The sequence below is a fragment of the Nannobrachium achirus genome (assembly GCF_963921795.1).
Source record: "Nannobrachium achirus genome assembly, chromosome: 22".
NCBI classification, from domain to species: Eukaryota; Metazoa; Chordata; class Actinopteri; order Myctophiformes; family Myctophidae; genus Nannobrachium; species Nannobrachium achirus.
The window spans coordinates 19,953,443-19,972,523 of NC_137829.1; the positions used below are offsets into that span (position 1 = coordinate 19,953,443).

Sequence of the window (19,081 nt, forward strand, 5' to 3'; positions counted from 1 at the left end):
GCCAATTTGACTAATTCAACTGCCACTTCCTTTTTACATTGAAACTCCCACCACAGTAAAAGGCCAAACCAGCCCGGCAGACTTCAATTCAGTTTTCTTTTATTAACAATGCTTTTGTAAGGGTGCCTGCATGGTGCCTCAGCCAGTGCACACTGCTTGAGCGTGAGGACCCGGGTTCGAATCAGACCCTGTCTTGCAGGTCTCTCCTCGATCTGCTCTTGGTTTCCTGTATATCTATCTAAACTGACCTGAAACGGAGCATAATAAATGCCAAAAAACGAACATAAAAAAAAATAATGCCTTTGACACTTTCAAAAGTTAGTCATTGGAGTTTGTCTTGCTGCATGTTTGAAGTAGTCAAAACACGAAAGAAAAATACAATGCAATACAAACAAACAACAACAACGCTGTCACAATCTTAACTCATCACACAGTTGAGGGCATGTGAGGGGAGAGCTCCGAGATGCAGAGAAGATAAAGGCGAGGCGGCAAGGAAGGAGAAGTGTAACGCAGGAAGTGAGAGTGAGGTGTTGGTTAAGACAAGAGAGTGAAACACCCTGACATGTTCATAGTTGCTCCGAAACCAGCTGCTGTTGCACTGCAGGAGACATCTTCTGTAGCTTTGTATTCTTGGTCTAGTATCTTGGTCTAGTAGTGTCATACTCTTCTAAGAGGTCTGGACTACTAACAGGCGGCATCTAGTGCAGCTTGATATTCATCTGGGAGGTCTAGGCTGCAGGAGACATCTACCATAGCTTCATATTCTTCTAAAAGGTCTGGACTACAGGTGGCATCTAGTGTAACTTCATATTCATCTGGGAGCTCTGGGCTGCAGGAGAACATAACCGTATAGCTTCATAATTCTGAGAGGTCTGGACTACCACGGCCCTCAGGCTGGAGGGGGGACTCAGAAGCAGTCTCATGAGGAGGATCTCTTCAAGGTGAGTTACAGTGCTGGACATTGTGTTAACCCATTTATCTGTGTCACCACTTTAACCATTATTTCAAGCTTTAACTATTAAAATATAGCAGATATACAAGCTCACAGCGCGGCACTGAGTGCCGATCTACAAGTTGACCTTGTAGATCTGCTATTTCCACTACTTTGACTTTTTTTTTTAAATATATGAACATTTTTCAACATGGAAACAATTATGGCGATTATGAAAAATAATCGCGATTAGACGATTATGTAATAATTGTGACAGCCCTACTCCTAATAATTAAAAAGAGAAAACATTTACGCAGCAGCAGAAATCACATTTGCCGAAATCATTAACTCAATGTGTCCCACCACCTCTGATGAGGACAGACCGTTAAACAACAACGTGATAAACTATTTCAATGAAAAACTCAGCTGCGCTCTCAATACAGTTGCCCCAATTAAAAATAAAGCAAAGAAGAAGAAAAAAAACATGGAATAATTATCATATTGACGACCTAAAGAAAGCATGTGGAGCAGCTGAAAGAAAATGGAGAAAAACCAGACTGTATATTCATTGCAATATTTTTAAAGAAACCATCATCACAACAACAGCATAAGAGATGCTCAAAGAGCATACTTTTCAAAGATCAAAGATCGGGCACTAAAAACGATTCAACACTTGTCCATAACTGCACCGTATGTGCACTGAACCCCCTAGAGGCCAAGGAAAAACCTTTGCCTTGCATTTTATTATTATTAAAGAACGTATGTCTGAGTCACACATACATTTGTACAAAAAGATTCAATACATTAAAAAAACATGTCTGCACTCAGGAATTCTCTCCGACGTGAGGCCAGTGGACAGCAGCCACAAGAGGCCAATCGCATGGGGTAAAGTGGTTACGCTTATTTGTCCCTTTTAACTTTTAATCCTGGTGTCCGTGTTTTGGGCTTGTCATTAATAGGCGAAAAAAAGGACGAAAATAGCTAATCTGCAAGCTCACAACACATTGCATCCCTATGCATTGTTAGCTAAAATGAATGCGTAGGACATAGCAACCGTGCTCTGTCTGAAAGGCGTTCATTTATTTTCAGAGAGATGTTTTCTGTCGTTAACTGAAGTAGGCACATGTTTTCTGATTACGTAACAGCTGCCACTGTCATATTTATTGGGGGATACAATATTGAATTTCATCTGATCGAGTATTCTCTCTATCTGGAATGTAAAAGGGTTGAATCAGAAAGCGTGATTGTTTGTCCTCTCCAGGGGAAGTGGGGATGACAGTGGTCCAGGCAGGCTCCACCGGAGGCTGTCCCGTCTGGGGAGCAGGGCCGCGAGACCCCCTGCCCAGCCTGACAGACCCCCAAACCAACCAGCCGACAGGCAGGCTCCCCAAGGTCTGTCTCCAACTGAGATCTAAGTCTATCGAGCTGTATGGACTGAAGTAGAACTATTACATTTCAAACATTTTTTTATTATTCTACAATAAATAAATAATGAAGTGACATTTGAGCATAATCCTTCCATGCACTTGCAGCAGTAGAGCAGAAACATTAATCTGACAACATAAAAAAAAGATGACCTTTGGTTTGTGTTGTGTAGTTAGGCCTACCTTGCCATGAACTTCATAACCTAGTGAGATTTCTCAATAGTTGCTCCGTTGATAAAAAAATATATTATAAGAGAAAATATTCTCCCCGACGATTTACATTGCATATTGAAACAGCTCTCAAAGTCACTCTTCTAGCACACAAACAAACACAACGTGGATTCTGACAATGTTGACATTTTTAAATAAAAATGTCAATTTCCTGTTGTTGAGTCATCTTTGACGCACAAAGTACAACGTTTTGACCAGAAAATGGTCAAAATGGTCATTCGCTGGTCAAAATGTTGTACTTACTCGGAGCAGCAGCAGGTGCCTGTGCGGACAGTTTTGAAAAATCTTGAGAGTGTTTTAAGACATATTCTTCTCTTCTCTTAATATTTATAATCCTGCAGAAGACAGACAACCTCCTCCTGCTGCTGGAGCCCCGCCCACGGGGCCCCCGGCCACCCATGGGCCCGTGGCGGGACCCCCAAAACCTCCAGCAACCTACATGAAGCCACATCTACCCCCAAGACCGCTGGCCAGGGTGTTCTGCAGCACTGAACACTGTGCAGATGTCCTGCAGGCATGTAATGCAGCAAAACAGTATTTAATACATTTCCAATTACAATTTAGGCATTTAGTAGGGTTAAACGTTAAGGGTACCCTAACGTTTTTAGGCCGCTACACCCCAATGATATTTGAACTGGGGAAACCCCACCCTGACAAGCACTTGGAATTGTAGGCAATTACATTTAATTTAATCTCTCAAGAACAGATTCTCTGATGCTAAGGAACAAAACAGAGATGACGATGGCTAGCCAGATTGCATTTAGTTTGACTCGGTTCCACGGATAAATATTGTGAAAATAGTACAAGCTCACAACGTAGCTGTGAGCCTTTAGATAGTCTATTTTCAAAATGTTTGCCTCTTTCTTGCGTAATACAGCATTTGACAATTTGGCCAATTCGGTATTAAAAACAGGGTCACATATACTGTAGTGTAGCGTGCAGAGAGAACAACGTGGGGCCTCAGAGAAACTAGGACACCGGGTAAACATCAAACCTTAAAGATGTTCTTCACATCTGTAGGGAAATGGTGGAGGTTTACTAGTGGCCAATGCAATGGACTATGCCATACTGTACTGTAAATATGGAAGTAACTTTACTGTAAACAAAGATGTATGTGCAGCTACTGATGACTAACTATGTGCACAATATCCTTTTTCCAAAAGGGCTTTGCTACGTTTCGGTTAGATGAAACTCTGTGTGACGTCATCTTGGTGCCTGGGGACAGCACTGACAAGTTTCCAGTACACAGAGTCATCATGGCCTCCGCCAGCGATTACTTCAAGGCCATGTTCACTGGTGAGTCACAGTATCCTTAAACCATTAAGACCTGAGGCTCATTCTACAAGTGTCTTCTAAACCCGTTGTTGCTAACAGTGGTGCTCTGCTCACACCTTTTCATGTCGAGGACCCCCAAAATGACATGCATGTGTATCATTTTTGTGATATTCTATCCATTACTTTTTCGATTAATCGATTAATCCAAGTGTTTTTTAAATAAAATATATCATTAAGTCTGATTAACCATTAGCCATAATTCATGCTTTGTTGTAAAACATGGCCATAATGGAGTTTTAACTCATTTCACAGCACAGTCATCTAGTGTCACAAGACGCTGCTATTTTTACATTCACTTAACATTAACATAAATACACAGTAAAAGACGAGAAGCAGCAACATTGTTAAGACTTCACCATCTGACTATGTGCCGCATTTAACTTCCTGTTTTTGGGGGTGGCAGCAGCTTGCACTTCATTGTGTAATCATCCACTGGCAGTGAAAGTACTAAAATGTTTTACTTAAGTAAAAGTATCAATACTGCAATGCAGAAATACTCAAGTACAAGTTACAAGTAGAAGTCCAGAATTCAAATAAAGTACTCATTATGCAGATTGTCCCATTTCACAAGTTTTCAAATGTATAAAAAATATTTGAAAATAGCAGATCTACAAGCTCACAATGCGTAGCATCGCGACTATTTTCAAATGTATATAGGGTTGAAGTGGTTAGTGTATGTTTTGTAATAATAATCAAAATATAACTTTAACTAACTCAAATATTACAAATGGGGTAAAAGTACACTATTTGCCTCTCGGATTTAGTGGAGTAGAAGTAAAAGTACTGGAAAGTAATACTTCAAATACTTAAAAATTGTACTTATGTACAGTACTTGAGTACATGTACTTAGTTACTTTCCACCAGTGGTTCTCAATCTCAACCCTTTGTGGGCTCATATTTCGACCAATCCTCAAGGACCGCTGGGATTTCAAACTGCCGGCCACGATGTCAGGAATGATTACAGTTTGATGCCATTTGTTATGCATGAATGACAAGCAGGTGCATAAACGTAGCCTAACAAAAGTTACTGCATTATATTTTGTATTGAAAACTATTTAAACTATTTAAAGAAGTAGGCTGGGGACTGCCCATAAGTCCGAAGGTTCACTTCATGTCACCCCAAGTAGATTAATTAGCCACATTACAAATCGCATATGGTATTTTGTATCCGTGGCTGCGTGCATAATCATTTTTTCAACATTGTTTTTCCATGGACCACTTGTTAATTATTCCATTAACCGCTAGTGGTTCGAGGACGGCTGGTTGAGAACCAAGTGTTGCTGAAATGTGAGGTGTGGAATCACAACTGTGCCGAGGTGCTGCTATACGTAGCACTGATGCTGCACTTGTTGTTATTGACGTGCACATTATTGCTATGACGATGCTTCTTGACACACCAGCACAAGATAAAGATCTTGAAATGATACAAATCACTGCTGTGATCTTTATCTCCAGGCCACAGGTATAGTGAAGGGGTTAGGGTTATACAGTACAATTTACAATTTAGGCATTTATCAGACACTCTTAATCCAGAGCGATTTACAATAATCAAGGTACATCAGATGCATTGAGATATCAATCTAGAAAAAAAATAACGTAGCACCTAATCAGTAAAATTGTTATATACCGGTAAAACCTAAAAAACACTATCTGGTCATTGAGGGTAGGTAAGTGCTACGGTAAGTGGAGTCTGAAGAGGTGAGTCTTCAGGCCACGGCAGAAGCTAGGGAGCGAGTCTGTTGTTCTAAGTGCGACAGTACCTCTGTATGTGTGTGTGTGCATGCGCACGTGCGGTGCATGGGCTAACCTCCCAAACTACTTGGTCAATTGCAGCCATATTTCGTGTTCCATGGTCAATGACTGAATATTCTTTAAATGGGCCAACGACCACTATGTCATTTTTGTGAACTCATAACCTCACACCCATGCACCGTCCCTACAGATGGCGGGACATGTGTCCATGAGGCTGTGAGTGGAACTAGCCAATCAGCTGCAAGCTATGCGTCTGGTATGGGATCTGCACTATACTATACACACACAACAGTTCGCTCCCGTCGGCCCCTGGCAGACAACTAAAAAAACAAAAAAAAAACAGCAAATCTCTTAGTTACACCAACGTTGATCTTGTAAAGTATAGTTTTATTCTTATTGGTGACGTTTCTAAACATTGCCATGGATGTTTAGACACATGCATGGAGAGAGAAAGAGAGTGGGAGTGAGAGAGACAGACATGCAGTCTGGTGCAAGCCTTGCATTTGATTAACACCAACACATACCCCTAAACCAGTGGTTTTCAACCAGTGATCCAGACTCCAGGGACCACCAGTGGTCCTTGAGGGGGTTACAGGTGGTCCCCAGCTAAATGATGGAGACCTAACCCTTGTAGATCTTTAACTCTTGAGAGCATAAAATGAAATCACAGGTCCATTGGTGGTTTAATTTTACGCTCACAAGAGTTAAATCATTGTTAAACATTGTTACTTAATTTACAAGAAGTCTACACAAATAAAGAACGTGGAAGAATTGTTATTTTTATCAACGTTTGCCAATGCAGCATGGAAATGTGGACGAAAACAACATATTCAAGTATTTGGTCTGAAATCTCATCAGATGATGGTCTGCGGCTCAAATACTGAAAAAATAATGGTCCTTGATATGAAAAAAGTTGAAAACCACTGCCCTAAACCCCCCAAATTACTCACGACTTAATGTCCGCAGACATTCAACTGTCTAAAGTTGGCTGAAGTGTGAGGAAGACATGAAAAGTGGTGTTATACATTTAGGGCATGGTGCCAAGTTCTTACTTCCTCTTGTTAGAGATTCACCAAGGGGGGAGGCCCAGCGACAACCCCCTCTAATAAAGTACATAATGTTTTGCTGGACAAATCATTTTTGTGTTGACCATATGTCTGTTATTGTCACTTACTGTACATATTCTTTATGATCACTTTGTCCACCGTTTGCAGACGTAGAGTTCAAAACTGTCAAGTGTGTGTCCTCAGTCCGCCCCTGCAACACAAGGAATTAACAATCAGCATCCTTTTATGTCACGTCAACAAAGCAAGCAGCACACACAGAAAACTGTGGAGGGAAGGGCATGCCTCATCATGGTGGAGATGTGCGCCCCACTGAGTGGGGCGCCCCACCTTACTAGTTATGCCTTTGTCTGGTTTTCTTCTGGCCAGGTGGTATGAGGGAGCAGGAGATGAGAGAGATCAAGCTGCACGGGGTCACAAAGACAGGCCTGAAGAACATCATAGACTTCATCTACACGTCCAGAGTCAACCTGAACATGAGCAACCTCCAGGACACCCTGGAAGCAGCCAACTTCCTGCAGGTCCTCCCGGTTCTGGGCTTCTGCAACCAACTGCTCAGCAGTGAGGTGAGACTAGAGATGTACCATTTGTTCCCCATCCCGACGATACCGATTTCGATACCCACACTAATAGGCCTGTCACAATTATTACATAATTGTCTAATCGCAATTATTTGACATTATCACAATTATTTTGACATAATCGTTTCCATGTTGAAAAATGTTCATATATTGCAAACATTTCTAAAAACTGCGGAAATCGCAGATCTACAAGCTAGAGCTTGTAGATCTGCCATTTCCACTATCAATGTTCTTTTTAAAGTATAAAGTTGTCAAATATGTCAGTCATTTCTTGGTATATTTAGGTTATGTGTCATATCTGCCATGTGCAACTTCAAAGCCTACAACCCAAACAGAAATGTAATTGTCAACGGCAAAAACACAATTAAATTGTTAATCGCAATTATTTGAGTGACAATTAATCATCTTGTAAAATGTCATAATTGTGACAGCCCTATGATACTAACTTGCGTATCGGTCAATACAGAGTACCGATCCGACACCGGTGTGTAAGTTAAAGAATGTCTAGGACATATAGTTCTCAAAGTGGGGCCCAGGGACTCCCAGGGTTCCTTGAGGGAGTTCTCCAAATGGACCCTTACAGGTCTGTAACTCCCGGACCGTATGGGGGTCCAGGGTTATGGGAGTCCTTAAAACCACTGCTCTAGGAATAAATAAATAAAATATATAAAACAGTATTCAAACTACAGAATAATTGATTACTGTAAATGACATATGTGATAAATTAGGCTATGTGGTATGGGAATGGCATGGACTGGCATAAAAAATTACATTTTATTCATTAAAAAATAGCTAACCATACTCTAATTAGTCAAAATCTATTATTATATATATTTTTTAATAATCAGCCTGCAGTTGCAGTTGCAGCCTTGGACCCAAATGTGTGTCCCACAGGCTTAATGTACTAAATGTCCTCCATTTCTGCATTTGTTTTATGGTGAAGATCACGGTTGAGAACTGTGTGGAGGTGGAGCGCATGGCTGCTGATTTGCAACTGGACGATCTGAAGGTGAATATAGGTGAGTAATATGAGATGACCCAATTTCATTCCTGGCAAGCAAAACACACAACACACGATACCTACTGATTATTACTGAACAAACCAGGAACAAGTTGTTTCATGCATTTATTAAAGTCTGACTTCTGATTGATTGATTGATTGATTTTATTTGGTGACATTAAAAAAGAGCACAAGAGCACTTTCCGAACATACACAGTCAATGCAATGACAGAGGATGAAAACACAATAAAGCCAGAGGATTTATAGGAAATTATAACATCTAACTAAAACATCCAAACCATCTAAGGCTCTCTTCAACAAAAAACACAAAACAACATGACGAACAACATCACAGCCACAATACATAACAGATATCAATACACTACGTAACATCAAACAATGCAATTTTCACACTTTCAAATTCAACCATCGTTGTCCATCATCTGAACTCTTATGTCCAGGCGACTTTGTGAGCCAGAATCTTGCCGCGTTGGTGCAGAGCGGGGGCTACTTACATCTGTCTGAGAGCTCTTTGGCGAGCGCGCTGTCCAGCGACTCTCTGAGGGGCTTCTCCGAGATGGAGCTGTACCGCATCGCCAGAGCCTGGCTGGACCACGACGCTCCCAAGAGGTCTAAGAGCGTCTACGCCCTGATGCGCCACATCCGCTTCCCTCTCATGAGCCCCACGGAGCTCATCCAGATCTCCCAGGTAGGGATGGAACAATATGAAAGTTTCATATCACGATTGTGACCAAAGAAATCGTGATTTACGATATTATCGCGATAATCAAAATCCATTATCCTGGGGCGGAACATTTGCCAAAAAATAGCACATCTACAAGCTCACGACGCGTTGTGAGATTGTAGATCGCCAATTATTTTGGCAAAGACATTGGTCAAGTATGTATATTTATTATAAGTACCTTTTAGCAATTGTAGGGGGTTTAAGTTGTACCGGATATCCAGCTTGGCAAATAAAAGGTGAATTGATCCCAGTCAGTGCATGAGGGAGGAAGATATCACAATAAATTCAATCCCCACGATACGAATACCGTGAAGTATGTTTTTTTTTTTTATCACGACAAACATCGATAATATCGCTTATCGTCCCATGCATCCCTACTCCCAGGAGGACGAGGAGGGAAGCAAAACGTCTGTGATGCGCGGGGACACGGCCTGCGTCAACCTCCTGCTGGAGGCCAGCAACTACCAGATGATGCCCTTCCTGCAGCCGCTGCTGCAGACGGAGCGCACGCGCATCCGCTCGGACGCCACCCACCTGCTGGCGCTGGGCGGCGTGATGAGGCAGCAGCTGGTGGTGAGCCGGGAGCTGAGGCTGTACGACGAGGACGGGGGTCACTGGAGGGCCCTGAAGCCCATGGAGGTGCCCCGCTATCAGCACGGCGTCGCTCTGCTGGGCGGATTCCTCTACATCGTTGGGGGTCAGTGAATGTTTTCCTAGTTTTTACCCCCTTTTCACCTCAATTGACCCTTTATCAAGTCCTGGTTGTGCCCCTCTTTGCACCCATTTGGTTGCTTTTTGTTGGTTGGACAAAAATCCAATGGTCTCTCCATCCACTACCATTGAAATAAGGTATTTTTCAGTTGCTTCATATTGACGTTCTGTGCATTCTTTTTTTTTTTAAGATTTGTTTTTGGGCTTTTTATGCCTTTATTTGATAGGACAGTAGACTGACAGGAAATGGGATGAGAGATGGGGAATGACATGTGGCAAAGGTCGTCCGGATCGGGAATCGAACCGGCGACGCCAGCAGGCATCATAGCCTAGTATGTGGTATGCGCCTTGACCACCAGGCCAGCGGGCGCCCCACGTTCTGTGTATTTAATTCTTATTTGAAACTTAGTCTCAGTAAAATGGAACATCTCAGGCGCAGAATGGTGAATGGACATATCAGGTTTTTGTTTTCTCCAAATGATGTTTTAGCAAATTCAACATAAACAACCATATAAGGCGGAACCAGGGCAGAACAAGGCAGAAAGAGCCTGCTGGTTGGTCAGTCATTGACCAACCAGAAGGATGACAAATGGTCAATTTAGTTGTTATGGCAATGAATTCCTCTCTCTACTTGCCGTTGCATCCTTATCCCCACTACTTCATGCAACCTCACCACTGAAAGATGCTGCCCCCAACCTGTAGGTGTATGTGCAGTGACAAATATCACCCTTCCTGCCCGGCTTCTCTCCTACGAACATGGGCCAATTATGTTCCTATATAGACCAAGACCAAGCTGTTCGTGAATCTAATGTCCATCTTTAGTCTAATTATAGTTGCTGAAGCTGGACCTAAAAGCTGAACAAACCCAGGGAGAGGAAGGACAAGTACACAGAGTGGGAAGTGATGGCCCAATCCTTATAGGGGAAGGGCAGCTCTGCTGCCATTATCTCTTGTATTTTAGTTTTCAACAACTTCTTATGACAAGAATTCTGCCATCCCAAACTTAGCAGATACGTAGGTTCAGTCCGATATGTCAAACTTCCTCTATTGGTATTGAATACAGTCCTAATCTGTTAAGGGGCAGTACGGCTACGAGAAAAGGAGAAATTAGTTTTTATAATAGACATGTGTTTGTGTGTCTATCCCTTCATAGGCCAGATCACCTATGACACCAAAGGTAAGACAGCAGTGGACACCGCCTACCGCTACGACCCTCGCTTTGACAAGTGGCTTCAGATCGCTCCCCTCAACGAGAAGAGGACCTTCTTCCACCTCTGCGCTCTGAAAGGGAAGCTCTATGCAGTCGGAGGAAGGAACGCCTCGGGAGAGACTGGTGAGGCTGATATTTTACTGCCTCTGTTAAATTTAGGCCTAGAATTATTTAACTTTTGAAAAATAGCAGATATACAAGCTCACAGCGCGGCACCGAGTGCCGCGCTGCGAGCTTGTAGATGTGCTATTTCTTTTTTTAAATCGTGATTTCTTTTTGCAAGTCGTTGGATATATCTTTTTAAAAGGGAACATTTGTAACTCAAATATATGCTTTTGGGTGGTCCCTGGAACAACATATTTTGAGATGGAGGTCCGTGGCCAAATACATGTAATTTTGGGGGTCCTTGACATAAAAAAGTTTGAGAACCATTGATTTAGATGACATTTATATAATCGGGTCAAAAATAGCAGATCTACAAGCTCGCAGCACGGCACTCTGTGACACAGATTTGCGTTCAGGCCTAATAAGCTTGACTGTTTTGTTCATCCAGCATTTCTTTGCAGTGTACTGTGCAATTTTATACATTACATTGTGTCTTTCTCTATGCTTTCAGACACGGTAGAGTGCTACAACCTGAGGAAGAATGAGTGGACGTTTGCAACAAACATGGTGGAGCCGCATTACGGCCATGCAGGGGCAGTCCACGGGGACCTTATGTATGTCTCAGGTACTGTAAGACCTTTTTTTAGGGGATAACACTGAAACGGCCTTCCTTATTTTAAGGGAATGCCACAAAATGGTCTAAGGAAAGTCCCATAAATGAGGTGGTTCTCAAAATTGGGTTCCGGGGGGGTCCCCAGGAAAATGTGTTAATATAAAATCAGTTTAGCCACTTTAAACCTATATACATACATATGCTATCTGAAAATAGCTGATCCACAAGCTCACAACCTGTCACAACTTGCCGTGACTCGTGAGCCTGTAGATCAGCTATATAAAAAATAATATTTTTAAAACATTTAACAACGTCTTGTATTCGGGTCCCCCCAATTTTCAGATGGGGGTCCGCAGCCAAATACAATACACATTAATTTGAGGGTCCTTAACGTGAAAACAGTTTCAGAACCACAGTCCACACACTGGTCTAAGGAAAGTCCCGTAAATGTTTTGCCGTGTGTAACAGCTATTCCCCGCAGTCAGTTCAGAGAGCTGCAGGGGCAGATCGTAACAGCGCTCATGCCTTAAGGTAGTGACTTTCACCACATAGAGCCTGCGTTGTTGTCCTACTTCAACCCACTTCCTGTTCAGCTGCAGACTCTTGCACGTGGTCCCTTTCAGCTTTTTAAATTCTACGAGTTGTTTCATAGCAACCGTGGATGAGAAAACTAGCTCTAGTCACAAGGGTTTCTTTGCCGTGCAACGACCAAGACACAGGAAACACAAAGACCTGCGGTCGAAGTGGGTCAGAGTGAGACAGAGACCTTTCGAACAATGCTAAACCGCAGCTCTCAGAAGTGTGGTTCGGTTTCAGTTTTGCTTGCATGGCATGCCAGCGAACATCTCACAGAAACAACAAGGCTAAATACATATGCACCATCATTGACATTTAACTGGAATAGTACCTCCTTTTTTACCATTATTACATGATGACAAATATTTATTTGATTCCTTTAGCCACTATTTAAACTAAGTCTGCATGGAAAGAATAGCTTTCATACAATATCGTTGCTTTTTATGTCTGTATATCAATGCCCTACTTTGTCACGCAAGAGTGGCACCAAAAGTAGCAAAAATAACTATTTTCGTAATTTCGGAACAATTTTGAAAGTCAAACTGAAAGTGGTGAAGTGTGTCTGCGGGTTCTATAAATATTTAACCAATGAAACAAGAGCTTGTTTGTGAGACTAAATAATAACTACATCGGATCCTTTAGTTCTTCATTCCATTTCATGAAAAGTCATGTTTTTTTTTGTTTTTTTTTATGGACACAGTACGAGATTGACAGCGACAACCTCATAATGCTTCATTTGTTATTTGGTTATTAGCAAGTGAACCTGTCAAATTGTTGAGACAAATAAACTGATTCGGAACAAACAGCAACCAGATATCTAACATATAATTTTCCGAATGTCTGTCTGTCTGTCTGAGTGTCTGTCTGAAACCGCGTTTCTCCTCAGTGGCTGGAGCAATTGATCTGAAATCGGATCACCATCAGCATATGAACACACCTGACATAACTGTGAAGCCCGTTTGTCACTTTCACAAATCGTATGCTGTATAATTGCATTTTTATGGTGTATCTATATCTATTTAGCCTACAGTACCTTTTGTGACCACACATGTTAAGGGAGGGGCGCTGTTGTTCAGGCCATGCACAATCACACACAAACCCACACACACACACACACACACACACGGGGGGGGGGGGGGGGGGGGGTGGTTCTGGCCCTGTTACAGATGTTGTCCAAAATCATGCAGATCGGTACACAGTATCTCTGTAGCCGTTAAATGGAACGGGTATTTCTTACATTGATGCTCCTACATATTAGCATGCAAGCACCAGTTAAAGTTACTTTCCATCCCTCATATACTGTGTGCACAGTGTACATCCCATAATCCACACACTGCACATCATTTCGGAGCTCATATCTTTGACCGGGTAAGGGCTAGTACAAATAATTAACCAAAACCCCAAATCATTTGTATTTGTTGGGTAGTGGTGGGTGTAGGGTTCAGTTTGATAAAGAGTAGCTGATCGATTCACTTATGCACAAATAAAACAAAGAAAGAGCAGATCCTGGAGATGAATGTTGTGTTACAATAGCCATGCTGTCTACAGCTTGCAGCTTGCAACACCTGACCACTTCCTTCCCCTTCCAAACCAAAACCAAACCCACCCTTTGTGTTTCTTGTCAGAGAGTCTTACAATTTGTGTTAGGAGTAAGAACCGTTTCTGGGCCACTGTCTCAAAGTCAGAGCCTCCCACAGACAGACACAGTGACACACACTCACTTTTTCCCTCTATCCACTTCAATTTCTACTGTTTGTTAGTTAGTTTGTTTTTTTGTTTGCTTGTGTATTTTTACGGTCACAGCAAAGTTGTTCCATTACGGTTGGTCAGTGGTTGCCAGTAACTAAACATTTACTTGATGAGCATTGTACATTTCTGAGCGTCATCCTTTACATGCGTATTTGTATTTTTGGATATGTATGACTTTGACTTCACTACTTTTCAAAGACACATATTGCACCTTTGACTCCTTAATTAACCATTTAAGACATATTTAAAATAGTGAAAATAGCAAATCTACAATCGCACTACGCGTCACAATGCATGTGACACTGACCTTTCAATCATGTTTGTGGTGAACAACAGAACTTGGTTTTACTCCTCCCAATTCCGTGTCACTTCGCACCGCGTTTCAAGGATTTTTGCCCATGTTTTTTTTCTGGAGGGTCTAACATGAGCTCACTGACCCTTGTCTGCCTCCCAGGGGGCATCACCAGGGACACCTTCCAGAAGGAGCTGTGGTGCTACGACCCCGTGGCCGAAGCCTGGAGCCAGCGGGCCGACATGGTGGAGCTCCGCGGCCTCCACTGCATGTGCACGGTGGGCGACCGCCTCTACGTCATAGGCGGCAACCACTTCAAGGGAGCAACCGACTACGACGACGTGCTGGGCTGCGAGTACTACAGCCCCGAGACGGACCAGTGGACGGTGTGTAATGGAATTTTTTGAAGTTACTATAAGTAGGTTAAACAGATCAGGAAGATGCAGGACTGCAATGCCAGGATTCAAACTTCATACTTTATTGTAGATTTCATCACAGAAGAGAGACTTGTGCCTCCCTCCAGAGCTTCCCTCATCTGCCCCCCACACCCATGTCCCACACACATTTATACAATACTGTAGGCAGGAGATGTATAGAGAGGTAACAACAGATGGTCACTCCTTACATGGTGTTTATTCAATAGTTACAAACACACACAGTCGGCATTTTTTTTTAAATAGGTTTGTGTGAGTCGGCTGTTTGTAAAGAGTGTGTTCGGGTGATGATGTCAACCCTGCAGAGGGGTTTAAGTTGCATCTACTAATAATACATTTAATAAATCAATACCACGATGATTGTTAAATTATTTTTTCCACCACAGGTGGTGGCGCCCATGCCGCGGGGCCAGAGCGACGTGGGCATCACCGTGTTCGAGGGCATGGTCTACGTGGTGGGCGGCTACTCGTGGAACAGCCGGTGCATGGTGGACGCCGTGCAGCGGTACGACCCAGAGCAGGACACGTGGGACAGGGTCTTCAACGTCCTGGAGCCCCTGGGAGGGATCCGGGCAGTCACCATGACCGTGCACGTACCCGAGGGCTCGGTGGACGATGCCCAGATACCCGAGGGCCTGCTGCCCACGTCCAAGGACTGACTGAGAGAGAGCGTGCACGCACGGAAAACGCCCTGTCGCAAATTTTCATATACTGTCCACTATTTTACTATTCAGGAAATAAAAAATATATGTTTCAATGGATTCATCGCAAGCTCTTGTTAAAGGAGTAGTTCACCCCAAAATGACTTTTTTTCTATTGATTACTCATCCCCTGGAGACTTGAGTTCAATAATATTTTTGTATTTTTTGTTGCATTCCTAAGACAAAATTCAGATTTTAGTAAATTTACCCCCATTGATTTCGGATGGGGACCCAAATACATTTGGGTCTCCATCCGGAATCAATGGGGGTACATCTATTGTAATCAAATTATTGCCTTAGGAATGCGACAAATACAAAACAATATTATTGAACCCAAGTCTCCATGGCGTGAGTAATCAATAGAAGGAAAAAAAAATTGGGGGTGAACTACTCCTTTAATACTGTAATTGTGATTGGTTAGATATAATAGATATTTATAAAGTTTTTAAGATTTAACCACTTTCAAACTGGCATCCCTTGGGCCTGTAAAAACTGTACATATTGGAATAGTGATCTATCAGTCTTCTTACTGACACCTAGAAAATGTAATACTGACATATGACAACATGAATATGAAACAAAAGAACAGGCGACAATAAAATCAGAAAAATAGTCCTAACGTTTGCTCACAGCTGTGACATGGACCACAATTTCTGTCAAAAGCATTAATCAATCTCCTAATGTTGTCCTAGGTTCATCTTCCGTTGCTTTTATTTTGTTATCGCATTGTTCCCAAGTAATGGGTATAGCTGCAGACAACCATGGAGTAGGAACACAGTCGTGTCTGTCAAGTCCAGTGTGCGTTAGGGCATTCACGAATAGTGATTTTTAGTATTCGAATTATTCGACCTCAAAGTGTTCGAATAGTCGAATATTCGACAGGACTGGCCAAACTGTCAAATATTTAGTAAGCAAGAGACGAACATTGTGAAAATAGCCGATCTACATGCTATTTTCACAATATTTATCTGCGGAACCGAGTCACATTAAATGTAATACCTACAATTCCAAGTGCTTGTCAGGGTGGGGGTGCCCAGTTCAAATATGTTTATTTTGGGGGTCAGGGCCTAAAAAGGTTTGAGAACCCCTGGTATAGAGCATTAACACATTCATCCACCAGGGGCATTGACAACTCATTCTTATGACTTCCTATCTAGCCAAACTTTATAAACTATATATTTTTTTAAAGAAAAAAAAAGGCGAATATTCGACTTCGATGAACAACGTCGAATAGTGACTTTGATATTCGAATATTCGAATGTTTGGTGAATGCCCTAGTGTGCGTATCGACACAAGAAGGTGGTTTGAAAGAATCTGTGACAGGTTTTCATTTGGAAATTCCAAAGCTTGTGAAAAATGCTCTTTTCTTTTTCTACTTCCGTCTCGTTTTTATCGCTGACTGTATGTGCATTTTTGTAATAGATTATAACTCATTCTCTGTACGTAACTTGAACGCAGTGTTGTCATGTCTGCTTATTATATGCGACGTTGGCTTTGTTTTTCTATAGCCTGGTCAACCCAATGTGATTTCAAGGGAAGGGTGGTTTACCAGGCTATATATTTTTTTTTGTAAAGTCGTCTACGGACCCCCATTTGAAAATATGTTGTGCCAGGGACCCCCTACCTGATTTGTGTGTTTTAATAACAGATCCACGATCCAAACATGGGTCACACTGACACACTCCCGACCCACTATTTGGGAAACAGCGCCATAGAGAATCTATAGGGTAATGTCAAGAAGAGGGTGACAGATAACAATGCAGATGAGCTGAAGGCTGCAAATCAAAGCAATCTGGGCTTCCGTAACACCTCAACAGAGCCACAGGCTGATGGGCAAACATGCCACACCATGCCAACCATGCCATGCCATATTGATGCAGTCATTTGTTCGAAAGGAGCCCTGACCGAGTACTCAGTACCTACATGAACATACTTTTCCGAAGGTACACATTTCTGTAATATAAATCTTGTTTCTTTTACAGATTTTATGTAATATAAAATATATATATACTGGATTTTTTATATTATATATAGTATATATTTTATATTTGTATGCTGTATTCATCCAGATTAAAACCAAAAAAAGTCTTGAAATATTTCACTGTGTGTGTGTGTGTGTGTGTGTGTGTGTGTGTGTGTGTGTGTGTGTGTGTGTGTGTGTGGGAGGGGGGGGGGGGGGGGGGTGAAAAGTGGGCGGAATTAGAATAATCTAATGCTGAAAGAAGCCTTGGGCTGCCATCCTTCCAGATAAGACGACAGAATGTCCTGAAACCACGGTGTACAAACACAGACATGCACGGCACACAGCTGCAGCAGCAAGTGATGCAACGATGTCCTTGGACCCGCAATATCTGACGAGCACTTCATTAAGTGTCTACCAATGCTTTCATTAGCCAGTGTTTATAGTGTGATAAAAGTGTCTGCCTGGCATTATTTCAACCTCTTGAACCCCATTGCCCCCGCCGGTGGGGGCAAAAGGTGTTGACCTCTGAACAGCTGTCAATAAATGTCAATAAATCAATAGAGACCAAATAAAAGTACAATTTCATTGTTGATTATTGTTACAGTGGTCCTACAGTATAGTAATCAGCTGCCATTGTACTTTTCATCCATACATTACTCATATTACAGTATTATTACTACTTATTGTTACTCGTTTTTATCATTTTTCACCCTATACTTTAACATTACTAATATTACAGCACTACTCTCACTAAAACATCTGTAGAGTTTACATAGTTTGGAATATATTCATACAATTTTGCCTATCAATTGATGACACCTTGGTGAACAATTTCTCTATTCAATATTTATGTTTTCAATGAGGTCTTGAGGCTCATTCACTATTCAGAAGGCAAATTTTCCATAGGCGGAGGTCTTTTTCAATCCTCTTTTCCTAGCTAAATAATCACAGCAGGACAATTTGGTAAGAGAAATGTGATGTTTTACACTGCATTTGTGAATTTTCAGGGGTTAGCTGACATTTGGTGGGACAAGATTAGCCACAATCATTGTAGTTTTGTGTCCACAACTGTTCCAATTTGGGCATACATTTTAGGCGGATTTCTCCCCTGGACCCCCCTGGGGCTTAAGGAGGAAGGATCACAGTTTTGCAAGGAGAAACAAGGAAGTATTCTCCCCCTAGCGTTGTTTTATGGTATCACAGGTTAAAGAGAGAGAAACAGAGAAACATAGAGAGGGGGGGGGGGGGGGGGGGGAGGAGAGAGAGAACAGCCCTATGTGTAGATATATTTGATTAGATGATAATAATAGTTACAGCAAGGACTTGACAGTAAAGAGTAAATGCAATGCAAATTGTATTTACCTGTACTTTGAATTTATACTTCGAAGTCAGAGACGGTAATACAAATTGCAAATAATAGCTGATCTACAAACTCAATGTTCTGCAAATCCCCTGAAGATCTGTTGTCTTGCCAAAGGCAGAAAGTGTGAAGTTTTGAAATGGCACATCTGTATCTAACCGGACAAAATAGAGTAAACACCAACGCAGTTTATTCACCAGTAAGACTCCCTAATCGGGAGATAAGCGACCGTCACGTCGCATACACAAACTTTAGAAGGCAATGGGAATATGGGAAATGGGACAGACAGATCCATGTTGATGAC

At 42.0% G+C, this 19,081-nt stretch overlaps 1 protein-coding gene across 2 annotated transcripts; it reads left to right on the plus strand.

Annotated features, from left to right (window-relative positions):
• The first annotated feature begins 480 nt into the window (after positions 1-480).
• On the plus strand, positions 481-15,546 carry LOC308308007 (kelch-like protein 9). 2 transcript variants are annotated; one of them, XM_080753359.1, is made up of 14 exons: positions 481-941; positions 1,760-1,816; positions 2,193-2,323; positions 2,928-3,100; positions 3,750-3,882; positions 5,864-5,929; positions 7,107-7,303; positions 8,262-8,337; positions 8,780-9,027; positions 9,448-9,760; positions 10,928-11,107; positions 11,601-11,714; positions 14,482-14,705; positions 15,140-15,546. In XM_080753359.1, the coding sequence occupies exons 1-14, from the start codon at positions 922-924 to the stop codon at positions 15,410-15,412; spliced, it is 2,205 nt and encodes a 734-aa protein (XP_080609485.1). In that variant the 5' UTR covers positions 481-921; the 3' UTR covers positions 15,413-15,546. The 2 variants fall into 2 exon arrangements, with proteins under 2 accessions (XP_080609485.1, XP_080609486.1); XM_080753360.1 differs by lacking the exon at positions 5,864-5,929.
• Positions 15,547-19,081: the final 3,535 nt, after the last annotated feature.

What these genes read in the sequence shown, in the direction of transcription:
- LOC308308007 (XM_080753359.1), top strand. Translation starts at nt 922, where the DNA reads ATGAGGAGGATCTCTTCAAG. An exon ending in CGACAGGCAGGCTCCCCAAG is followed by an intron (nt 2,324 to 2,927) that starts GTCTGTCTCCAA and finishes ATAATCCTGCAG; the next exon opens with AAGACAGACAACCTCCTCCT. An exon ending in AGCTGCAAGCTATGCGTCTG is followed by an intron (nt 5,930 to 7,106) that starts GTATGGGATCTG and finishes TCTTCTGGCCAG; the next exon opens with GTGGTATGAGGGAGCAGGAG.